General features: G+C 41.6%; 1 protein-coding gene across 2 annotated transcripts in view; it reads right to left on the bottom strand.

The window, feature by feature from the left end:
* CTSB (cathepsin B) overlaps window positions 1-26,612 on the bottom strand; it is a 54,625-nt gene that overhangs the window by 26,884 nt on the left and 1,129 nt on the right. For both annotated transcript variants that reach the window (XM_029596126.1, XM_029596127.1), the window contains exons 2-3: window positions 9,984-10,140; window positions 7,711-7,796 (exon numbers count right to left, since the gene is read on the bottom strand). In XM_029596126.1, coding sequence (XP_029451986.1) covers window positions 7,711-7,796; window positions 9,984-10,109 — 212 coding nt within the window. In that variant the 5' untranslated portion in view covers window positions 10,110-10,140. The remainder of the gene's footprint in view (window positions 1-7,710; window positions 7,797-9,983; window positions 10,141-26,612) is intronic.

The raw sequence follows: 26,612 nt of genomic DNA, 5'->3' as shown, positions 1-26,612 counted from the left end.
GACTACATGCTGACCATTAAATAAAATTAACACATTTAAGGAGTTGACATTAGGTATAAGTATAAAACCCGCCCCCCCCCCCCCTCCCCAAAACAAAATACCCAACTTTAAAATTGCTGGTGTTGTAATAAATAAGATCTTAGAACTGATTCTAAAGTCATTCTGCAATAGCTCAGATAACTAGTTTTTTTTTTTAATTTATTCAATTTTATTGAACATTACTTTATTTTATGTAGTTTGTTAGCATCCAAAGAAAAACGAGTTAATTTCAAACATCTTAAACAGAAAGTCCACATAGTTAAGTAGTAGCTATTATTCCTGGAACATAGTCTATGCAGGATTCTCAAGATGACTTGGCTGTAAGAAAGGATTCCAGATGAACGAGATCAAGAAAATAAGTTTATTCCCCTGAAATTCCAAACATTTACAGGGGAATTTTAGGAAAATTAGTAGCCCCCCCCCATTGTCAATACTTGATGTCAAATTAAAAAAAAAAAAAAAAAAAAAAAAAAAAAAAAAAGAGTAGATTGTTTCCCTTGAAACATCTGGAAACACTTGTTTAGCATGACCATAAAATAATGCACTCCTATTTGAAATATTGTTGAAGAAACATCTCTTATCAGAAAGAAGAGAGACCACAAAGGCTGACCTAATAGAGATACCATCATTAGCGGTCTAAAGAAAAAAAAAATACATTAGAACTATTAAGGTCAAAGAACATTCATTGTACCCAAACTCTTATCTTGGATAGAATGAGAATATATATATATAAAAAAAAAAAAAATGTTTAAACTACCACCAGATAAAAATCAGGTCTTTGGAAAATTTAGCAGCCGTAGATTCCTCACTCTCAACCTGCTTGCCAGCATTTCATCTCTATAATGGAGACTCAAGTTAGCCTTAATTCCTAAAACTAACGGACTGAATATTACTAACTCCAGCTTGAGCATATAAGTTACTCTCCATTAGCCGCAGTTTTATTAACCTTGACTAAGTTTAGATACAGCAGATAAAAGTTAACACTGGGAAACAATTTGAAAAAAAGTCTCACTGTGTACAACCAACCATTCTCCATGCATCTTTAAGAGAGACAGCAGAGATAACCAAGACGCCTCCCAAGTACCACTGGTTGATTGTACAGGATCTGGAATAGCACACCGACATGCAACCACACCAGGTGTGGATGGACTAAGATTCATTAAGGGCACATTCAGAGTCACACAGTCCCAAACTCATGGAACCACCATTTAAAGGGAGCTAGCAAGCTTTCTTAGACCAGCTCATTGGCTAACATGCCCAAGGGAGCAGGAATAGGATGACTTCTTACCTCCAGGATCAAGGAGACTTGTCCAATCCAACACTCATCCATATTGCTGAAGGGGTGAGCTGGTTCTAACCATGTGTTGGTCCATAGGGTCGTGGAGCTAGAAGATGTTAACATCTTGCCCTTTCGTCCCCATTCCAATCAGGGAAAGTGGGCAGAAACAAACAGTGTGCCCCTTGGGAACATGGGCAGCACTGCACAATTTAAAGGCCCCAGCGAGTCTGATGGCCAGACTTTGGGGGTCTAAATGTTGCCTGTGCTGATTCTCCTGGGCAGGACCTCTGACAGCCACTGCTCCGCTTGCTAAGGTTTAAATAACTACTTAACATTATTTCAATGTTAAGTTCTTTACAGTGCAGCATTTACACTGACTTTATTGCAAAGCCTTGACCTCTACTCAGGATCTCTTCAGATAAAGTTTTCTGCAGTTGGTTTTAACCTTTTCCTGTGTTCTGTTTCCTTTATCTGTGTTTCATGTCCTTTGTCTTTTTTTTGTTAGTGCTATAGTTTTTAGAAAAATTCAGTGTGCACACTTTTTAAACACCAGTTTTTGGTTGCTGAGGTTTGCACTGCCTTTATCTTCTCTGAGTTCATTCTCTCTGCCTACTGCTTCTTCCTTATTTTATTACACCAACTCAAAATAACTAAAATATAGAAACCTAATATAGTGTTAGGCCAATGCAATAAAGTACATGTAAAAAATCATGTATCCAAGCTGGGCACCCAGCCACCGCTCCCGGCTGCCCAATGTAGCATGCAAATGAGCTGCCATGCTAAACCTGATGCACTAGGATTAAATCATGTCCTTAGCACATCCAGGAAACATGGCTGTACCCACGTTACCAAAATACACTCAATTTACGAGCATCCATTTTATCTGGCGGCAGCAAGTTCACCGGCACAATATGCATATGCGTGGCGTGAGTAGATTGTGCACCCAGAAATCTTCTCACCCTAGGATTCTTTCTGTGGTTCTTCCTACTTGTATCACCACAATCCTGGGTAGGAGGAACTATGGAACAGCAGTATTGGTTGGTTTTAAGTAAACCCCTTGTCTCGGGGCAGGCATAAAATTTGACTGGTTAAAGAGTGCCTTGGGCACATGGCAATTCTCCCCCGCATGGGGTAATAGCACTCACCACCCGTAAATGCCATTTCAATGAGGCTATTAGCTACACCTTTGTTTGGACGCATGTTATGGGAGGCACTGATCCCCCTTCTTGCATCTGGGGTTATGAATTCATGTCCAAAATGTGTGTTTAACTGCTCATTAACCTGTACGCTAGGCTGGGCGCACTTTATTGCATCAGGCTTTGGGTGTGCTAATCTTCCACTAGTCTGTTTCCTAAGTGTGTGCAACCTTAGTGTACTTCAAGCACTGATATAATATAAAGTAAAGGATTATCAGGTTTGAACTTTCCAGAGAATTATATCTAACAATCTGTTTCCTTCCCAAAATGTAAAAACTGACCTCTGCATTAATGGAACAAGCAATATGAATAGGGTGTTCCTTCAAATACCTGCAGGCTTTTCTTTTGTGGTCTTTTGACTAACTCAGCATAGGCTGATAGATAAGATGGAGGTTGCTACCAATAATACAATTTCCTCTCGCCGTTCCATTCATTCCTCTACAGCTGAATAAAAATTCTGCATCTCAGCTCAATATTACTATAAATCTATCCTCACCTGCTCCTTACCAGGACATGACCCCATCTTAGTTTAATAATTGTTTTCCACACATACCCAGTCTATTATGTAAAATTGTGTTTCTTCAGTGAATTTTTACTTTAAGACTGGTTTTGCTATGAAGTAAGAGGCTGGCAGTCTGTCCTCTGCCGTCTCAGATTCCCTAAACATTCTCAGCTGTAGCCATTAACATTTACCAGCGTATCCTTGCCTTCATGATGTTTCTGGGGAGGGGGCAATTTCAGAGCTGTATCAGAGGCTGTACAAATATACCCCATTTCAGATACATTAATCTTGCTGTATCTGGAGGTCAACATTGAGATTTAAGAGTGTAAAGGACATGAAAATGAATACAGATTGTGAGGCTAAGGGACCTGATCACCTCTCCCCCTTCTTCATGGCCTTCCACAGGGTTGTTCACAAGTTTTACCCAAGCCATATAGTTACAGCTTTTCAAAAAACAGACCATAGCTTAGAAAGAGCTTGGCCCTGATTTTGTTTCAAAAACTCCAGGTCAGGTAAAAAAAAAAAACAAAAAACAAAAAAACCAAACCAAAAACTTTGCCTACAAAACTTATTTGGGTACCATAACAGTGTTGACGAGGGTCCTTTTGTTACTTTCTTCCTCTGTCTATTCTGCACACAGCTGCTTTAACTGCTGCTAAGTCTTTTTTTTTTTTTTTTTTTTTTTTTAAACTTAGTGGGGGCCAGTTTAGGAGGTTCATCACCATCATTCTTATATCCTCTTTAAAAAATTAAAATGAAATAAAGAACCAATAAAATGTAAACAGCAGCAGTGCTGCTATAGTAACCGATTTTCAAAAAAAAAAATTTGTGGGTCTTACGTTCTGCCCCCTTAGCTTTGTTTTAATTGCTTAAGTTTGTGCAGTTTTTTTTCCCACTTTATAACTTTATCAGCAGTGCCATAGTACCGGAAGCAATGTTATGCTGGTTTTGGTAGCAGGAGCTTCCCTGTTGCTCCCAGTACTATGGCCACCTCTTAAAGAAAGGTTTCTGTGCTGGTGCTGCTGTGGTCAGGAGAGCACCACCAGCCCTCACCCTTACTGCTCCGTGCCTCACTGGAGGAAGTTTGGGCAGGGCTGTGGGAAGATGCAAAAGTAGCAGGGCTGCTTATCTACAGCAAACACCACTCTCTCTTCAACCCCCCCCTCCTTCGCTGTACCTGCGAGTCATGGATTCCTACCTCCCTTCCTTCTCTCTCTCCCCCCACCTCATATCATTCTACTCATTTTAATGCAGCTCTCCTCTCCCTCTGTCAGGCTAGCAGCCGAGGATGGGGCAGGGAGCAGGAAATGCTTCTCACCACTGGGATCACCTTGTCTTGTCCTGTTTTCTTTAGGTTGCAGTGCAGGAGTGCCTGCTGAAGGTTCTGCACAGCCCCAGTTAGCTCCTTTCCTCCCCACATGCGCACGGTGTAACAGTGGAGTTTGACACTCGAGGGATGCAATCTGTTTCTCTTATCCACCCCCAGCGATGCAGCAGTGGAATTTGAGGCTCCTACTGCGTACAACGGGCCCTGTCGCTGTTCCTCCAGATCTACAGCAACACAGGATGTTTCCAGGAAAGCAGATAAGCTGCCCCCCCCCCCCCCCCCCCAATTCTCCCAGCCCAAGACAGAAGCTGCTCAACTAATTACAGGTAGCAGCAAACTTCCTTTCATCCCCAGCTAGAAGCTCACATCCCTTTTAGCAGACTCCAGGGATAGTCTCAGACCCAGTTTGGGAACCATCAAGCTAGGTTGAGAGAACATTGCACAAATCTCATCTCTGAGTGAGAGTTTCCTCACTCCGAAGGTCATCAAATCTTCACAAGAGCACTGTTCTGTTCGTACGTCTCACTTTGAATGTCCCCTAACCCCTACACTAATACCTAAACTTCACCCTGAGTTACTAGGTGGGCCTCCCATAGAGATATAAATACCTATCTAGCGTGAGGGCATTATGGCTAGTCTCTCTCTCAGTTTAAACCTACTAAACATGGTCCCCTCAGTGGATGTATGTAGGAAATACAACAATTCTGGCATTTATTGCAAAATGTGAAAAAGATAGCGCTTTGCATAGGTATTAGCGCAAATTGCAATAAACTGCCTATTACCATCACACCCCCCTTTTCCTATCGCATGCGATATTTAGTGCATTTTGATAAATCCAGGCTTTAGTAAGCTATCAAGAAGTTTCTATTTAAAATCACGGTGAGCTGGCAGAATTTACAGTTAATAGGACTGCAAACCAGAATTTACAGTTAATAGGATTGTAAAGTTTCCCTGGACCATAAAAGAAAAAATCCCCCCCCCCCCCCCAGTATATTTCTACAAACTTTATGTCTAGTTCTGTTGCCACTAACTTCTGTTTCATCTCCTTTCCTTGACTTCATCCCAGGTTACCAGATTTATCTATCCTGTTCTGACAAGTTGTCCTCAATTCTTTCCCCCATCTGTTTTCTTTACTAGTTCTCAACTCAGGCCAAAGGGTCACAGACCGTTTTGGCTTTCAGAATAAACCAAGCTATGCAAATTAGCTTTGTTCTTAGACTGTATGCAGATGCCATCTAATGAATATTCATTGTAAACATCCTGAACACCAGAGAAGGCTACAGCCTTCACTAAGAAGTGCTTCTATACATTCCTCTGCATCTGCCTGGTCTGTTTTCTCCTGTGACTTGGGAAAGGAAATCTCCAGGGCACACTTTCCTCATGGGCTCACCAGCCCCCTTTTAACTGGTCTGCAGTAGAGCTGCTCTATTTTCCTGCTCCCCACTCTTGTTGCAGTTTTATTTGATTAGCTATAAGCCTGGCCTTATTCTCAACAGCTCAATTTTCAGAGAGCGAGCAAAATTTGAGTAATTCCACCAAACAGATATAGGATTTACAACCAAATAAAGGACTAAGCATTCCCACCCCCCACCAGACAAAATGGGAAAAACCTATTAGCAATACCTAAAGATTAATTTAAGAGAGTACAGTATCTCATATATGGATATTCTATTAGTCATATAAATGGAATTTCCAATCCACGATCCAGATAGTGTATATTATTTGAATCATGTAACCGAAAATGTATTGGCACCTACTAGCTAATTTATAATCCTAACCAGACTTATTTATGTGCCTATCTATAAACCGTTGTGATGGTATACCACTAAACGACGGTATAGAAGAGTTTTTAAATAAATAAATAGTACCACCACCTGTGAAACAAAATTTCATGAACAGTATCTTAAGAATTCTACACTATGGAAAAAAAAACCCATCACAATCCAGTATTCAAAAGTGAAATTATTCCATCATCCTCCCCCTACCCTTAGTGTATTTTTTGTTTCTGCTGTCCACCCCTCCATTTCCAATTCTTCCACATTTAAAATTAGTACATATTAAACAGTAAATTTTGAGTGTGTGCACTTCAAAGTTTGAGTGCCACTAGATCAGACACTGAATTCTGGGCCAGCAGGAGGAGGTTCTGCTTGCTCTGAATTTGCCTCTTTAGAGGGGAGGGGCATATCCTGGGCTTTATTATGCATGAGTGCAATAGAGTGATCCAGTGGCTAGAGCAATGGGCTGATACCCAGGGTATTTTATTCCTCATAGCTTCAGGTAGCACTCAGGCTAAGCTCTTGGAGGGGGGGGGGGGGGAAGGGGATATATGTATTCAAATTCTAAAAGTGCTCTAAGCATTATGTTCTCCTCCTGATATTGATGGCTATATGTGTTAATGAGGAGGCTTAAAGACTTAGGTGTTGTGACCAAATCTAAGTTATCCCTTAAACAGGTTACTAGAGTTGCTAGGACTACTTTTTATAAGTTAAAGATTATTTAGATTTTTAATCTGTCTGCACATGACCTTAGGCTTGATGTACAGCCAATTGTATTGAAGCATTTAGATTACTGCAGGGCTGTTTATGTGGGGCTACCAGCATGTTTGCTGAAAGTGTTATAGCTAGTGCAAAATGCTGCAGTTAGGATATTTAATGTCTTATGACTGAACTTCATTGGCTTCCAGTATCCAATCAGATACAATTAAGTTGCTTGCCTTAGTTTAGAAGGCAATTAATTTAGATGTCCATCCCCTGTCTGGAAGGCTACACAAGTATGTACCAGACCTTTGCTCTGAAATGTGCTCATTAGGTTTAAGGCAAGTACAGGATTATCTGATGTGCCATAAGCATGTTAAAAGCTATTTTGTTTTGACACTGTTTGCAAGTAAGCAGCTTTGAGTTTTATATGGTGCTATATCTTGCTTGTTTTCACTATATAGTATGCCATTGTTTCATTGTTATGTAACTGCTTTTATGAATATTTTGCTGCAATCCACACTGAATGTGGATTTACAAAAAAAAAAAAAAAAAAAAAAAAAAAAAAAGGGAGGTATACATTTTTTGGCAAGGCAGGCTAAAAAGCAAAAAAAAAAAAAAAAAAAAAAAAAAATTGCATCTTTTTGCCAAGTGGGGTCGGGGAAGCCAAGACAGAATCCCTAGTAAACCAGCATGTAAAATCATGGCACCCAATAGAAAGCTTCAAACACTACAGCAAAAGAAGAAAGTCACAGCTTTTCTTCTACAGGAGGTACAAGTGCCATAAAGCCAAGGGCAACCGAAAACATTGACAACCAAGTTGCTTACACTGAAGTGCCTTTAAACCCCATTAGTTACTACAGGAGGCGGGTGTAAGTTTTTCACACACTTACCTTTCTGGAAGTTTTGGCCCACGTAAGAAAGTTCCACAAAGTTTCTTCACATAACTCATCTCTACATTGTAGAAATTGTGTCCAGCCTGAAAAAGCAGAACATTTCAGAGACTGTTTAAGGGCTTATTTCAGAAGTACTGTAACTAAGGCTGAACAGCACACACATTTATCTGTGTTCTCGTCACAGAAATCTATAAGATTAACTTGAAGTCAGTCTCTTGCTAGCAGGTCCACTGCTGTGGAATATACTTCCTAAACAGCTCCAGCAAACAGAGACCCTGCCAGCCTTCAGGAAGCTCTTTAAGAATGTGGTTTTTTTAGTTAGCAGTATGGCTGATTTTTTTAGGATAGCTACTGGAGGAATGGACCTTAGGTAGCTGCTATTAAATATGATATTGTAGGTTGCGGGGTATGGAATTTTGTAAATAAAAATCTATTTGTGAAGTCATGAAGTAAGTAGATTTATATTTTAATATTAAACGATCAATTGAACTTTGCAATCCCTCGAGCTCAACTAAAATGCCCACCCTACCCTTGTTCAAAATAAGGTGCAGTGGATCAGTCCTACTGATCCGATATTATCAAGTGTTCTTATGATGCAGTGATTACCACTAGGACCGTGCTGCCAGAGGGAGGAAGAGAGGCAGCAACAGCTGGCCAAATACTAAAATGTTACACTGCACCTTGCAATTGTAGACTTCATGGCTTCTCATGAATAAGCCTTAGCCAACCTGAAAGGGAACACTGAATTGTAAACAAGGGTCACAGACAATCGTGAGAAAGAGCTGCAGCTTCTTACAAAAATGAGTCTGGTATATGAAGTTGGAAGAGAACTTTTCCTGCATGTGAATACAGGCCAACCCAGCTCCAGGACCTGCCCTTCTTAATGTGGAGCAGAAAGGATAGATTCAGATATAGGTAAAGAATAAGGTTTAAAATTGATTTACAAAATACATTTCTTGAACCTTGTCAAAAGTCATTTCTCAAAGAGAATATTTAACTATAAGCATCAAGCACACTTGTTCAAAAAGGAGAGAGTCAGGCCTTGATACCAACATCCAAAGGCCAGATCATTTCCAAAGGGATGGCAGCTAAACAAACCCAGAGGACGATACCCTACGTCAGATGTGGGACTGGCAGGGCACGTGCCCAGAGGCAATGGGAGTATCCCCCCCTCCCATCCCTAAGGCACAGTGCTGCCTCTTGAGTGGCACAGGCTCCAGGTCAGCAGCAGCTGAAGATCCAACATGGGACCATATGCAAACCTGGCATTCCAGCAGACCCTGTGGCACCTTGCCCAGGTATTCCCAGTAACAGGAGCCTGTGTGTGAGAAGGGGGGGGGGGGGGTGAGACTATGCAGAGTCCATTAGCATGTGAAGGTTGCTAGAGGCCTTGTACTGAATTTTCTTAGTCTTCAACTACTGATCTTAAGCTAAGAGAAGAGAAGCAGGCAGCAGGTTTGATTTAGGCATGGCAACCACAGTAACACTCTTGGCACCTATATATTGGGGGAGGGGGGGGGAGTTTGGCAACGGAGGCAGTTGCCTATGCCTAGATCTGGGCCTGAATATTTGATTTTCGACTCTTAAGCTCTTCAAACAAGGAGCACTTGAGAAGTGGAGACATTGATGTGAAATAAGCAGCTCCACACCTAGATTCATTCTGAAGGCTGATAACCATGTCTGATTTGGGGGGGGGAGGAATTCAAGGAGTAGCGCAGCGGCCCATTGGTTAGAGCAGCAAGCTGAGAATTAGGGAAGGCAGAGTTAAAATCCCATTTCTCCTCATGACTTTGGGCAAGTCACTTCACCTAGCATTGCTTCCAGGTCACAAATTTAGGATAAGCAGCCTACTCCCCTCTATGGCAGGGAAATGCTCCTGCCCCTAAATGTAACTCACTCAACTTGGCCAGGTGAGTAAATGTAGTATGCTCCCCCCCCCCCCCCCCATCATCTTTCTACCCATTTGAGTGTTTGACAATCCAGTGATTTTCCTAGGCAGGATATATTAGGTTTGCCATTGCCTTCTGCAGCCCACAGCACCTGGACATTTGGGAATGCCCCTTCAAGTAATAGCCAGGCCTCATCCTACTTAGCTGTCAAGATCTACCATTTAAATTCTCCTAGGCCAGTACTGCTACATGTGGGGTGGCTGCAACAAAAAAAAAAAAGTCCTGAAGTAGATAAACCTATCCTATAACAAGACCTTTTTACTACTGTAAAACATGGGCAAATCAGACATTGGTATGATACAGAAAGCCACCATTACCCACCTTCCATGTAGTGTTGATTTTGTTGATGTAGTTAACCATGTCATGAGACAGAGGAGCAAAGTGTGGCACATTGTGGGCACAAGTCAGAACCGCCAGGAAAGAGAGAGCTGCCACTGATGGCCACATCTTGTTAGGAGCAAATCAGAGAATTCTCCTGCTGCAAAACAAAATCATAGATATAAAACTATTAAGGTAAACCAACCACATGCTGAGCTCTTATCCCCTGATTACTGCAATGCTATTATATTGATCTCTGTCAACTACCTGAGCATTGCAGATTTGTACAAAATGCAGCAGCATGGATTGCCACAGGAATGTGTAACTGTTTGATCATTTCCCCTGTTTTGTACAAGCTGCATTGGCTATTGATCTGTTGGAAGATAAAGCTTGAAAACAAGGATCATGATTTTAAAACTATTCATCCTGCTCAAATTTTGCAATTTGTTGGATATCCCCTCTGTGAAAACAGGTTTGCCTTGATGAATCTAGAGTGAGGCTTTTCAGCATGGCTGGTCCAGGTCCAAGGAAGTTCCTTCTAGACTAGCTGAAGACAGGGAAATGAGATCTGCTTTAGAAGCTGAAGACCTACAAACACGAGGAATTTAAATGCATTTGCTTCTAATGGCAGATAGGTTTTGGTGTATTATTCTGTTAATTTGTGAATGTTTATTCACCGCCTAGTAATTTTGATAGTGTGGCTCAAGATTTAAAAAACAAAAACAAAAAAAAAAATCCAGCCAGGTGGTCCCAGAAAACTAGATCAGGAACCACTAGTCTAGCACTTCACTTGCTTTATGGCATCAGGTCATAAAACAGAATGTAAGAGCTGGCCGCCTTAGTCCCAGGGCTGTGCCTACTAAGACATATGCAGAATCCAGGTCATACTGATAAACTGTGCCTGAGAATCATGCAAGTGCCAAAATAAATAAATACAAAAATAAAAAAAATTAAGTCTGCAGCTTCTGAAACAGTTTGCTTTTTTAATCCAATTTTGTTCAAAAACTGAAACAAAAAGTTGTAGGTAGAACTAATGAAGTCTGTTTTCTGGAAAGACATTGGTCTAGATAAAACAGGATCAAAGCTAGATTTATATTTGTCAAAATCCCCTTGGATCCCATGACATCTTGAAGATAGGTTATTTAGCTCCATCTCACCCATTTTCCCTGAGGAAGAGCAGCTAAAGAGGCAAGCTTACCAATCCCAAGGAGCAAGCTAAAGGAATAGAATGCGGAATAGCATCCTTCTGAGTTCTATGCTGAAGGAGCATCCTACAAAGACCATTTCAAAACTATTAATTACCATTAACCAGATTATTCTCTTAATGCATACTTGTTTCCCCTACTCTGAAGATACAGGATAGAGGATCTTCAGGTATTCAACTACTGCAGAGCTAAAGCTTTTGTCTTGGACCTTTAGCTCTATGTCTTCAAACCTTATGGGTTGGGGATAGGGCAGGTGGTGCACCAACAGTGCCAGCCTAGAGACGGCAAAATCCTAAATCCATCACTGGGGCTTGGTCCATCCTACTGAGTCAGTTCTGCTTGAGAAGCTGCAGAGTCAGTGCAGATTGCAGGAGAAGATAGATGACAGCCATTGTGGTATGACTACACTGGCTTCCATGTTGGGGGGGGGGGGGGGGAAGTTAAATCTAAAATACTTTTGCATAGGTTTTAGATCCCTGAGATCAGTCTAAGATAGATTCTTCAACTCTATGCACCCTCCAAATCAAGGACATCAAGAATTTCCACAGGCACTTTTGGCTATTCCAGCAATGAAACAAAGGAAGTCGAAAGCCAGCAGAGTCTAGATTTTATGCTTGTAATGGAATTTAGTAAAACTAATTTGAAGGCCACAATTTTACCTGAGTGAACTGTTTTGCACTGTGAAATGCTAAGAAAAAAAGTATATACAGCACAAACCAACCTTCAACAGGCAAGGACTGTAGTGCCAGCAGTTCCAAGATGGGAAAGCAAACAAACCACCATAGCTGTGCTTGGTACTGATGAACAGCAAGGGAAGGGTCATTGTTCCTAGCCCAAGCAACTGCCAGTTTTGGGGGTTTTTTTGTATATAAGTGAGATTGCTTGCCAGATCAGTCTGCTCTGATCTGGGAAGCAATCTCACTTATATACAAAATATAAGTGGGAAGTGTAAGATTGTACATGTAATATTCACACAGTTGTGCTCATACGTTTACACACCCATGGCAGAACTTTTAAGATGTCTGATCACTCATGTTTTCTTAAAACTACTACACATGTATTTTTAATGTTTCAAATTATACATCATGGAATAGCAGTCATTGAACTATAGCAATAAGAAAAAAAAAAGGATCCTGTTCAAGAAGTTTGCCTACACTAATAGTGTGTACTGTCTTTTGTATCAGTGACCACTTGCAGTCTTGTGATAGAAAAATAAAGGGCCTCCTTCACAACCATGTGGTAAAGCTGCCCATTCTTCTTGGCAAAAAAAAAAAAAAAAAAAGCTCCAGAAGCTGTAAATTCTTTGGTTGTCTGGCATGCACTGCATGTTTGAGTTTTCCCCAAAATGTTGTGGTCAGGAGACTGGTTACAGCAGAAGAAAGTGAAGGTTCTGGAGCAGCAGCCATTGAAGGGTCAACCTGGCCTTACGTTTCAGATCGTTGTCATGTGGGAAGTGACAAGCGCACCCCATACACAGCTTCTTGGCTGATGAATGCAAGTTCTCCTCCAGTATTTTGATAAGATGCTGCCTTTGTTTTGACGAAATTCCCTGTGCTGCTGTGGCCCATACCCCCAGAATTGCAGGGACCCACCTCCATGCTTCACAACAGGGATGTGTTCTTCTCCCCAAACAGTGTTTACGATTATGACCATAAAGTTCCATTTTGGTCTCCTCACTCCAAGTTATTGAGGCTTCTCTAAATGCTGTTTGATGTATTGTAAAGCAGGCTGTTTTGTGGCCTAGGTGCAGAAATGGCTTTTTTCTGGCAACTCTACCATGCAGCCCATTTTTGTTTAGGAATCTCCTTACTGTGCATGCATATCACTGTTTCAGAGAAGCCTGTATTGCACTAGAAGTTGCTTGTGGGTTTCTTTGCATCCCAAAGAATTTTCCTGACAGCTGGGTCTGAAGTCTCTTGGTATCAACAGAACCCATGATCTTCCACTTCTTGATCAGAGTCTGAACATAATGATTTGGGATTTCCAATTCTCTGGATATCTTTATAGCTTTTTCCTGGTTTATAAAGCTGAACTACATTTCCTTATAGATCCTTTGACATTTTTGGTTTTTCCCTTGCTTCAGTAACCAAAGTCTGTGTAGGCTTGGATGACATGCACAAGGACTTCAAGAGCTAAAAATGGACTATTTATATACAGACCTTAATTACAATCAAAACAAGGCACAGGTGTGGATATCCACCATTCATGGTCATCTCAACCTGTGTGTCAACTTGAGTGTATTTATCAGCCCAAACATTCAAGGCTATGTAAACTTTTGAACAGGCCCATTTTATTATTGCTATGGTTTAATGATTGTGCTCTGGGATACATAATAGTTTAGTTTGAAACCCAGGAAAAACAGATGTCGTGTCTGGTCACTCATGTTTTCTTAAAGGCTACACATTACAAAATTCTGCCAGGGCTATGCAAACTTATGAGCACTAATATATATATATATATATATATATATATATATATATATATATATATATATATATATATATTCTGTTCTATCCTTCCATTGCTTAAATAAAGCTAATCAGAAAGACCTGGAACTCCAATGTACTGAGTCGGAGTATGTGTGTTGGATAACCTCCAAGGTATATAGTCCCTGTTGGCATGCAGGCAGAAGCTCCTTAGGTAAAGAGACAATGTGGTCAGAACTCAGAACAGTGCTCCAAGCTCTGAGATTTAGAGAACAGTGCTCCAAGCTCTGAGATTTAGAGAACATGCAAAATCTCATTTTATTTTATTCTCATGTAGAAACTAAAATCCTGGTTATATAAAATAGTTTAAGTAGCATCTAGCCCTTAAGGTATCTGGGGGACATCCCATCTTGTTTTAATGTTTATTTGAACCTAAAGTACCATGTTATTTAATTTTATCTTAACTGAAAATGTATATTGTGTATTTTAATTTATATTTTTATAGTTGTAATTCACCCAGGGATGTAACAGCAGTACATCAAATTTTACTAAACAAAACTGTGGCACTGCTATTCAAAACTAGTCACTCACTACCTGTTAGAATTCAAGTGAAATATTTTCTGGTTCTCTCAGGTAGAGATGTTTAGACTGTCCTGGTACTTGAAGCTGCAGTCATGCGGGGTACTTCTAACAAGCAGCAGCACCACCACCACCACAGCCTGGAGCTGCTTCCCATGCTAAGCAAATCTCTCCCTGTAAGTAATGCATTACAGCGGAGCCATTTCAGGTGAACACATTCCTACAGACCTGGCACTGGAGCCAGAGTACATTTATGAGATTCTTCATATGCACTCAGTGAATTCTTCTTAGAGAGTCATCTGCTGGTGAGGGGTTGGCTAGGTATATGCAGAAGAAATAAGTGGCAGGGTGAAAAAGTAGGAATAGGGATGTGGGATTATGTGCTGACAGAATAAAAAAAAAGAGTGAAGGTGATTGGAGGAGGGGATGGGAGACTAAAGATTAGAAAGATAAAAGAAATAAGTTGAAAGATGAGAAAAGCAGGGAATGAAGGAAAAGGTGGAAGCTAAGAAAGATGTAACTACTTCTGGAAGAGATGGAAGGTCAAAGGCTTACAAGTTTAGAAGAGCTGAAGGGTGGGAGCTTGGTCCCCCCTCATGGTGACTGTGCTAGGTTGTGGTGCTATGTTATAGAAAGCACACAATGGGGTGCCTCCCTCCCACTTGAACTTATGTGCATAACAGTGCACACTGAAGTTACAGTGGAGGGGAGAGGAAGGAACCCTTCCCCAGCCCCCCATTCAAGGCTAAAATTGTGCCCAACAGCAGTGCACGCTCCTTAAAAAAAAAAAAAAAAAAAAAGTTACAGGAATGCTGTATGGAGCCACTTACTGGCTGGCAGGGGCTGCAGTTTTATTCACTGAAGCTTGTGTCCTTACCTCTGAGACATATACTACTGGGACAAAATGCTCAAGCTCAGGTTTCTGGTGCCACCTTACCAACCCCACAATACAAACTAATGTGCAAGGGGTAGTGTTGATGTGTATATCCCATCCCAAACAGGAGGAGAATCCAATGTTTATACAAGTAAAGACAGGACCCTGAGTGGGAAAGGAATGTAAGAGGCAACTGCAGACGGGCCCTGTGCTCTAGAAGGAGAGCAGTGTTGAAGGGGGAAGATTACGCCTTCCTGCTTCATCAAAAGAAAAAAAAAAAAAAAGTCTTACTACTTCAATGACCAAGCAGATAGCTGCTACAGCACCAGGAGGAGTGCTACCATCCCAAACAGAGGTGAGGGAAGCCATCCTGATGAACCAAAAGAGTGCAGGTACAAGAGGAATTTGGAGAAGCAAAGGAAAATGCCGTCTGTTCTTAGGGAAGCCTCAGCAGAATTGTCAACTCAAAACCAACTTTACATTCCTTGATCGGAAAATGAATCAACCGAAAGTATTACAGCTAACACTTATTTAGTCTCAAAAATGCAATCCTAGATTTTGCTGCAGCAGCACATCCTGACCTGCTCCCTAACCTCTGTGGCAAAACACGCATGAAGAGAATATGGGGCAAGGCCTGATCCAAAATACAAGCTGCGGCCTGGAGCTGGTGCAGCCCAAGTTGCGCATGCTATAAACATTGGACAAGCAAGTTTCCCTTCCTCAGGAGAAAAGGTTATCCACTTTTGTACTCACAAGATAGGCAAAGTGTGAGTACAGACTCCTACTACTTTTCCCACTGTCTTCCTGGGTCCTGTGAACCTGAAAACCAACACTGTGTACAGACGGTCAGTGACCTAGCAAGAGATGCATCTCATCACAAAGTGTGCCTAAAAAGCCTAGAAATTGTAATTTTAACATGGAAACACCTGGTGAAAAGTTTATTCAATTCCAGTGGTAATTCTTACTATAACAAAATCTGATTCATTTCACTTTTCAGATGTATTAAGGCATAGCTTATCTAGTCAAGTTCTGAAACCCAATCCAGATAACCAGGTTTCCTTTAAAAAAAAAGAAAAGGGAGGAACAGATACTGGAGATCACAAGCCACTGCAGAGAACAGATCAGAGCTTCCGTAAGGCAGAAGCTAGGAGGAAGCAAGCAATCCTTAATCACATGTTGCTAACTCCTGTACCCAGCAGTCAGCATTTCAGCAGAATGATTTACAGGTAATGCATACAAAGAATGGAATGTGCTGAAACGCCAACGCTGGCACCGGCTCTGAGAGAATGCGTTTGAGTAGGAAAGCTGACACAGGTGCATGAACTCCAAGGGGGAAGACTACCCCCACAGACGATAATGGATGCCTGGAATGCCCTTCCAGAAGAGGTAGTGAGGACAAAAACAGTAAAATTCAAAATGGCATGGCTTATCCCTAAAGGTTTGTAATGGAGAGTAAGTGGTACCGATTCTGACGACAGCCTACTCTGGGCCCTGACTGACGTTTACTGTCCGGGGTTACTGATACACTGACATTAGGGAGATAAGAGTACAGGACTACTTCAACGGCCCACGTCCCAAAGCAAAGCACATTCAAGCAGAATTGTTTCAATCAGGAAGGCTGCTCACCATGTAAAAATGTTTCTAGCAGTAACTTATGGGTTAGACAGTTGCGTGGTTTTAATTGTAAATATTGGTACCCCTAACATAAGGCTTGGTGGTGGGGGGGATAACCTGCAGAGAGTGGTAGTTACTACCATAAGCTTGCTGGGCAGACTGGACGGACTATTAGGTCTTTTTCAGCCATCACCCCCTTATTCGCTCTCACTGTCGAGGAGCAGTACCAGACTCCCCATGCACATTCTCACAGCTGTGCTAGGCCTGCAGAAACCGGAATCTTTAAGATTGAAACTCCTTACCAGCTTTGTCCAGTAAGTAGCAGATAAAAACTTGGTGACCATACATATACCTTCCACGTGCTTAAAACCTCAAGAGATTGGAAAGATTATTTCTTAGAACCCACTCATTTCTTCAGTTTATTACTGCTTTGAATTGTACTGCTGGCAACCTTCTTGCTTTAAATTGGTTTACTTCTACATTAATGGTGTAAAGATGTGGAACAGGAACACCTGTCCTTCAGGACTGCTGTTGTAAACACAGTAAGGGACTGAACCGCCACTTGCATCTTTCACTACATAAACTTCAAAGCAACACTGGGTGTTATCTAGCCATCATACACCACTGCCGTTTTGGGCTGATCTGATGGGAACAAACCCATTCAAAGGGCACAACAGTCTACCTGCCCTCACCTAAAGAGATTAGGACTTTTCAGCTTGGAGAAGAGATGGCTAAGGGGGGATATGATAGAGATGTTTAAAATCATGAGAGGTCTAGAACGGGTAGATGTGAATTGGTTATTTACTCTTTCGGATAATAGAAGGACTAGGGGGCACTCCATGAAGTTAGCATGGGGCACATTTAAAACTAATCAGAGAAAGTTCTTTTTCACTCAATGCACAATTAAACTCTGGAATTTGTTGCCAGAGGATATGGTTAGTGCAGTTAGTGTAGCTGGGTTTAAAAAAGGATTGGATAAGTTCTTGGAGGAGAAGTCCATTACCTGCTATTAAGTTGACTTAGAAAATAGCCACTGCTATTACTAGCAACGGTAACATGGAATAGACTTAGTTTTTGGGTACTTGCCAGGTTCTTATGGCCTGGATTGGCCACTGTTGGAAACAGGATGCTGGGCTTGATGGACCCTTGGTCTGACCCAGTATAGCATGTTCTTACCTACAGCTTGTACTGTAGGTAAGAACATGCTATACTTAGGAACCTTAAGGATCAACTGAAAGCAATAAAGCACTTGTACTAGCCTATTAAAATATACTTAACATTTCAATAAAGTGACCATTTTTTCAGGACGAACTAAACTCTAGACATTAGTACCAAGTGGCTCAAAATATCAATATCAGGTTTGCCATTTATTGTCCCCATTCCTTGTTTCCCCCTTTTGATCTCATTCTTAACTTTCCTTCATGTCCAAATATATTTTCTCTTTAAAAAAAGAAAAAATTAGAAAGTGTATGGTTTTCAAACTATCTTTCCTGGGCTAGCCCTATGCACTGCCATCTGGTAGAAATGGGTTTGAGTCCCAGGCCAGGCTTCAGTTCCCCAGGGGGGGGGCACACATGGGGAAAAACGTTAGGTTAGAGCCTCAGTCACACTTAGAGGACAGACTGAGGGTTTGAGAAAGTTCCAGAGGACAGTGGTTTGTCACCACTCAAGGACAGTTGCTGGGTTCAGTTGTGAAGAATAAATCAGACTGCTCCTCTTCATTCACATCATATTACTTCACTCCTGCCAAATGGTGTATTGTGGGAGTGGTGTAGGAACATTATATGAAGGACTGTCCAACCGTATGTTAAGTCTACCAGCAAACTGAAGAAAAAAAGCGCAGGCCATTATGGGGATAGTCACAGGGAAATAGTTCAAGGAAAAGGATTTTAAAGAAAGATATTTTGAACTGTATCCTGACATGACAAAGAAACTACTTCTTGAGTACAGAGATGTTCCAAATGTGTTCCTTGTTTCTGCTATTCTTTAAAAAAAAAAAAAAAAAAAGGAAAAAAAAATTAGCTACTTTACTTCTATAAATGTTGGATTTACTTTCTCCTCCAGTGTCATGAGACAAGATTGTTTTAAATGTCTGTAGAATTAGTGGAAAGCTATCTCACATGATCCAAGCCTGCGGCTGAACAAGTTGGGGAAATTGGAGATAGCCTAAGACTGTTCCTCTGAAGCATGATCACACCTGCTCCCATGTGCCATCTCATACATTAAACAATGTAATTAGATTCTAAGAGTTACAAAGTGTTTGCTTTGTACAGATTAAACGAAGCCAAAAGTGCTCCACTAACAGCAAACTTGGCTTTTAACAATATCTTGTTTCCTGTCTCAACCAGGCCCAAGAATTAACTTCCAGGCTGCATCTTTTGCAATACCCGAGTAGGGTCCTGCATGACCACAGCTAAAAAAATACCCTCAAGCCACAAAAGGATGAGGGGGATGGAACAGCATCCCAATGAGGAAAGTCTAAAGAGGTTAGGGCTGTTCAGCTTGGAGAAGAGAAGGCTGAGGGGGGGATATGAGAGGTCTACAAAATCATGAAAGGACTCAAACAAGTAAATGTAAATCAATTTACTTTTAGCCAATAAAAGGACTAGGGGGTACTCCATGAAGTTATAAGAAGCTCATAAAAAAAAAAACAAAAACGAGAAAATTCACTCACTGCATAATTAAGTTCTGGAATTCATTGCCAGAGGATGTTATGGCACTTAGTAACTGGGTTTAAAAAAGGTCTGGATAAGTTCCTAGAGGAGAAGTCCATACACTGCTATCAATATTTGGGTACTTGTGACTTGGATTGGCCACTGTTGGAAAGGACCCTTGGTCTGACCCTGCATGGCAATTTCTTATGTTCTTATGCTCGTCTAACATCAACCAAAAAGATACAGGAAGGACACCCATCTCACAAGCAGGCATGCTAACATTCTTCCAGGACTTATTTCACAGAAGCCAAAGAAGCATCCACCTCCAATAAACTGGCTTGGGGAAGCTACCATTTTTGTTAAGAAAGATCCTGTAAATAAATGCTGGTAAGCATGTATTGCATGAAGCTGCAGTTTAAAAAACCTCATCCACTCTAAAAGTCCATCCTCCCTTCTTGCACCTTGTAAAAGTCAGCAGTCTAAACTACAACACTCACCTTGAAATATTCCAAAAGTACTACAAAAAAAACCAAAAAACAAGTTGATTGTATAAATCTTTTACACCTTTTATGTCAAACCTAAGTTAGCTTTTGGTTCAAAAAAAGGCCCATAAGAAGTCAGAGTCCACCTGGGTCCAGTTACAGTAGCTGAACTAATTCAAATACCCCTGGATGAAAAGTCAAGCTGTTTGTTGTATGATCTGAAGCAAAGGTAAAAACTTGCCAGACAAGGAGCCATCAAGAACTCCAGGATATTTAAAAAAAACAGAAAAAAAAAAGTACAGATTTTTTTTGGAGGGGGGGAGGGACTAAACATTTTAACATGTGAGTATCCCTAGGTGCACTGTCAACTCCATTATGAAGTGGAAACTGCTTGGCACCAAAGTCAGCAGCCCTGCTGGCTCACTGTGGCCTAAGATTACTTTAAAGAGCCACAGCGACCTCTGGCTGAGGCAATGCTGTTCCGTTTTAAGACTACTTTACAGCCTCATGGGTCGATGGCAAGAAGGAAGCCACTGCTGCTAAAGAAAGGCCAGATCACTTCCTCTGCAAAAGCTATGAAACAAACAAAGTCATCATAATAAGGGGTTTTAATTGAACAAAAAAATGGAGAAAAAAAACCCCCAAAACATTATACAAGTAGTGTGAAAGAGTGGGGGTATCAGAATGCTGTTCTCCACTATTCCATCGGTGCTCATTGGGAATCCCAACACACCAGCTTTTCCCAGTGCCCTCCTTTCACACAAATGTTTTGAAAAATCTTGATTTCAACCACCCCCTTTTTCTGCTTCTTTGAGGATTGCAGATGCTTTTTTTTTTTTTTTTTTGAAGACTGGCTCATAACTAGATTTCAGCAGTGCCCCAATAGCTGGAACTTGCCACTGCCAGCTCAGGAATACCAGAATAGCTTTAAGAGTTAGCTTTTCATAAACAGAAATTGAACATTTAACAAATCGGTTTAAAAATGGTGCCCATTTCCCCAAATCATGGCCTCCTGTGCCAAGTGATCACATAACCGTAAGGGAACAAATCTTGAGAAAAATTGTCCAGTGATTACTATTGTGTGCTCTGGCGTCACATTCACTTCTTCCATAGCATCCTGCCAGAGCCGATTTAATTGTTTACAGATTAAAATGAGTGGCTAACTAGTGTTCTGCATTACAAATACTAAATATTTAGTTTTAAAGACTGACAACCTTTTAGTTTTAAAAATGCAGCCTTTAAATAGTGTCTTCACAAGAAGTCAAAATTGATTTTACAGCAGTTAAGAGCAAACCAGAAGAGTTGTTTGCTCTCAAATGCTGAGAATCAGGGAAACCACGGTTCAAATCTTACTGACATTCCTCGTGACCTGAGGCAAGTCACTTCCCGTCCATTGCCCTGGGAGATACAAACATAGGCCTCTATTTACTAAAGGTTGTTTCCCCATTCTGTCTATGGGGGAAAATGCTTAGTAAGTCAGGCCTTCAGAATGTAAGCCCTCTGGGGACAGGGAAATGCCGACTGTACCTTAAAAAGTGTAGCTTGCCTTGAGCTACCACATGAAGTGTCAAGAGCTAAACACCCTTCCTTTAGATTCCTCCAGTCACGCCTAGCAGTACTGAAAGCTTCCCCCCACCCAAGAAACTGGACCAAAGCTTCACAGCAATCGGCTGACAGAAGGCAGCTCCTAGGGCTACAGCGTGTTGATAGTGAGGGGTTTATCAGCCATGCATTTTTTAGGCAGTGGAAGTCAGTTTTGACCTCAATTTCTAACCTTCTGTCCTTAAGGTACAAGGGGTGTGTGCAGCATCATCTCTTTTCAAGATGGAGATGCAGCAGGGCTGCCTTCAATGATGATATGAAAACCACAAGTCCTGCCACAGGGCTGGAAAGCCCCAGTAGCCCAAGTCACATGGACACCTAAAATTTAAGCAGCAACGAGAGAAAAGAGACCGAAACAGGAAAAAAAAAAAAAAAAAGCGAAGGAAAGATGAGAAATTTGGTTTTGCTTCTAAATTCTCTAGATATATTCCTACTCTTGCCTAGCATCTCCCATTCTCCGTGAACCAAAATCACCAGAGCTTGCTGAAAATTCAGTAAGTGCATCATTTTTAGTTTAACAGACTGATGATCACAGTGATCAAGCCAGCGATGCAGCTCCTTCCCCGTGTCATGTGCCCTCTCGCTTAAACAAAACATGGTGTCCCAAGGGGGAAAAAAACCAAGAGACTATATATATAAACAAAACCCACACCCAACAGCAAGTAAGGGCAATTTAAAGCTGTTCAGATTCAGGGTTTGGACAACTCCTGGGAGAGACCAACTACAGAGAAAATAATAGCGTTTGCCCCATTACTGAAGCTTGCCAGTATGCTAAGTATTACTAGAAGAGGCAGAGTACAGTGCCAGCCTGGGAAGGAAAGTACAGTTCCTGGCATCGCCAGGCCACAGGCTGTTTAGTGTTTGTAGACGTTACTGCTTGTGACTTGCCTGAAAGGATGTTTACTCCCCCAAGGAGGAGGGGTGAGGCAGGGAAGCTCTCTGTGTTACAGGCAAAATACAAACAAAGCAGTTTATACAATAGAATAATGCAACAGATTGTAGACTGACCACATTTATACTACCAGTCAAATATTATTGAATTATTAGAAAGGGAATGGTGAATAAAACAGAAAATGTCATAATGCCTCTGTATTGCTCCATGGTGAAACCGCACCTTGAATACTGTGTACAATTCTGGTCGCCGCATCTCAAAAAAGATATAATTGCGATAGAGAAGGTACAGAGAAGGGCGACCAAAATGATAAGGGGAATGGAACAACTTCCCTACAAGGAAAGACTAAAGAGGTTAGGACTTTTCAGCTTGGAGAAGAGACGACTGAGGGAGGGATATGATAGAGGTGTTTAAAATCATGAGAGGTCTAGAACGGGTAGATGTGAATAGGTTATTTACTCTTTCGGATAGTAGAAAGACTAGGGGGCACTCCATGAAGTTAGTATGGGGCACATTTAAAACTAATCAGAGAAAGTTCTTTTTTACTCAACGTACAATTAAACTCTGGAATTTGTTACCAGAGGATGTGGTCAGTGCAGTTAGTATAGCTGTGCTTAAAAAAGGATTGGATAAGTTCTTGGAGGAGAAGTCCATTACCTGCTATTAAGTTCACTTAGAGAATAGCCACTGCCATTAGCAATGGTAACATGGAATAGACTTAGTTTTTGGGTACTTGCCAGGTTCTTATGGCCTGGATTGGCCACTGTTGGAAACAGGATGCTGGGCTTGATGGACCCTTGGTCTGACCCAGTATGGCATTTTCTTATGTTCTTATGCACAAGTTTCATCATTCAGTAAGATTCCTTGATTCTCATCCTTGCCACCAATACCAAATAATTTCAAAATTACCTCCTGATCTTGTTATAAGAGACACAGACTGCATGCAAATATAATATAGCAGCCTTTATCTGGCATGATTGTGATTAAGACGCTGTCCAGATTCATTGCCTAACAGGAGTTATTCTGGATAACAGAACAAATGACGCAAAGCCAGTTTTCAAATAGAAGTTTCTCCAAATAGGCTAGAGAAAGCAATTTTTCCCCCCCCCAGATACTGAAGATTTTCCAGTTAACCTTTTGGAAAAGCCATGCTCTACTGCACTGCTTCTAGCAAAAATGCCTCTACATCAGAGCTTTCCAAACTTTTCATGTTGGTGACACACTTTTTAGACAAACATAATTTCGGGACACAGTAATTCAGTCTACTAGTAAACCAGAGGTTAAAGGTTAAACGAACAAAACATATATCGACAATTTATGTATGTTTCCTTAAATATATACATAAATAAAATGTTTCACGACACAACCTATCTCATGAAAACCTTAAATTTATATTAAAAATATATATTCCAAGATTCATGTTATTGTTATAATTTATGAGAAACAATAAAACAAATTGTCTGTCCCCCACACACTCATCTCTCTCCTCCCCCCAGCACATGTCTGGCCCCCACACACTCACATCTCTCCCCCTCAAGCACATGTCTGTCCCCCCAGGACGTTTGCCCCCCACTCACTCATCTCTCTCCCCCCAGCACATGTCTGGCCCCCACACTCATGTACCTCGTCTTTTTGATTGTTGCCAGTTAAGTGCTTCACTCCCTTCCATCATCACCAGACACTGCTGCTTGCAGTCAGTACTCCTCATGGCCAGGCCTCATCGGCAGCAGCAGCCAATGCAAGGATGGCTGGGCTCGTTCCACCCACCAAGCCCCCCCAAAAAAACACGATTGACAGCAAAAATCACCCAATAATAAGCAACCCATAAACTGAAAAAAAAAGTGAATCTCTAGAGAAAAAAAAAGCCCAAACTCGCATCAGAGTTGACCGGGCTTGCGCGACACACCTGCACACTGCAGGCGACACACTAACGTGTCCCGACACACAGTTTGGAAAGCTCTGCTCTACATGATCGAAAGTCTGATGCTGCAAAGGAGAAAGGCAGAAGGTACATATGCTAAGGGCTATGTCTGTCTGAATAAGATGTGTTCAAGTAGGATGGGCAAAGTAACCCCGATGGCTCAGTGGCAGGGCAGTGTACAACCATGTGGCAGTACCTGGGTTCAATTCCTGGCTAAGAAGAGAGATGCTGCGGTAGCATTCACAGCTCCCAGGACGAGAGGGAGTGTCACCGTGCAGTGGCAACACCTAATAGCCAGGTTCAGGGCCCCCCACAATTACAGAGTTCCAGGAGCAGCCCTGATATGTGGCCCACCCCCGATCTGAGGACTGCCACTGCAACGCTTGCACTAAAGGTTGGGGAGAAGCTATGGAGCTGCAGGGAGTAGAATTGTGAACGAAGGCTCATGGTGCGAGATGCCACCCAGATCTTTGGCTCTGAGCTAGAAGTATAAGTGAGCAGAAGGAAGCTTCCAGGTCCAGAAAGGACTTAACTCGGCCACTCCTCTGAACAGGGAGCTATATAGGTCACTATTTCTGTGGCCCCCTACACTGCTGCTCTGAATTGTCTCTGATGTTGAGATCTGGTACTGTGCATTACAGACAGGCAGAACCCACTGGCTTTTGTTATGGGTAAGATGTGGGTGAATATTTTCTCAACTACACAGAAACATGTTTACAGCTAAACTAGTTAGGAATCAACTGGCATGACAAAAGTTATTTTTCAATACTCAGTATGAGTAAGCTTTCATGCGTGTCAGTTTAAGATATCACAATTACAGTCACATGCTCACTTAGAGCTCAATGACTTCATTTAACTTTACTGGCAAGGAGAGCCTGGTGGAAAAACCCTCAGCTTTTCTTCTTCCTTATGTAGTCAACATGAAAATATCTTTTAAAGGACAATTATACCTTTTCTAGTTTGTGACCTGGGTCACCATCCTTCACACCTGAGCTTTCACCTTAGACTGAAGCATACTCCCTCTACAGCACGCAGAGTGAAGGAGTGGAGCAGTAGGCTGAGAAGCTAGGACGTTAGGCTCAAATCTCATTTACATCAAGATACCTTATAACCTTGAGAAAGACACCTCACCACAACCCATCATCTCAGGGGTAAAGGGACCTACCAATTGTATCTTAATTTGTAAGATACTAAGGGTTTTTGGTTGGGGGGGGGGGGTGGAAAGGCAAGTAGTTAAGCCAGAACTGTCATTTACCAACAGCTGTTGCTGTGATAACCATGAACCACAGCTCCCTTTAGAGGCCCAGTATGGGTTCCTGCTCTATCCCACCTATAGGTGATGCTATCAAAGATCTCACTCCTCTCCCTCCCCTCGGGGCTGGCCATGCTATTTGAAGAGGCAGCTCTAAGTTCGCAGCCATCTGAGTCTCTCCAATTGAAAACTAAGAAACCTGGGGGGGGGGGGGGGGGGAAGAGAAAATTTGTTGGTTAACCAGAATGAAAATTCCCAGTTGGTGTACCTTGCAATAATCTATTCTACTGAAAGCACTTAGTCTGATTTGTTTTAAATTTTATCCAGTCAGAAAGGCTCACCTGACCGGCACTAGGTCTGCCTTGTCAAAGGACAACACAATCCTGCTTTAAACACACAGCCTTATGGTCAAAGTTCAATGTATAGAGTGACCACCCACATTTGGGCATGATGTTTGACCCACAAATGTACTAGACTAATCTCTCTCAAGGAAGGTTAGCTGCAACTGCTCTGAAGAACCATTGTGAGCTGTAAAATAGCAGACCACCCTCCCTGCTGGACTTGCCAACATCACAGACTGCCCCCAACAGCAGAGAACCCTCTTCAAAGTGAACTTACCACCATTTCAGTTCAGAGCTCACTAAGCAGCTAAGTGATGGCAATTTCATCCAACTAGAAAAGACTAAAGTTTTGAAAAAAAACCTGTAGAACATGTTTATGTCAAACAGGCAAAATTCAGCTAACAAGTCTGTGTCCAAAAAGTTGTTTAGGAACACAAACTGAAGACTCAAGAGTGTTGCAGTTCCACCTTATAAGACACAGCTTCTCAGTGCCCTTTATCCCCAATATAAATCAGGCAAGCTAAGCTCTGCCCACATTCTATGCATAAAAAAGCTTTACTCCTGATGTAACAAGGCCATTTACACACCAAAAATACACATAATCCCAATAAAAGACATGCATACAGTTTTGCATGCAAAACTAGTATTAGTCAAATCATTAACTATTACTCCCCACTGCAGAGAGGTACACAGGCTTGATATGTTTTAAGCTAGAAATGTAACTCCTAGTTAGCAATGGAGAAAGGTTTCTGGGATTCGTTTTAGTCTATGGGACAGAACTCCTGTACTG

This window comes from Rhinatrema bivittatum, chromosome 3 (genome assembly GCF_901001135.1).
Source record: "Rhinatrema bivittatum chromosome 3, aRhiBiv1.1, whole genome shotgun sequence".
Lineage (NCBI taxonomy): Eukaryota > Metazoa > Chordata > Amphibia > Gymnophiona > Rhinatrematidae > Rhinatrema > Rhinatrema bivittatum.
This window is presented reverse-complemented; position numbering and strand designations above follow the sequence as displayed.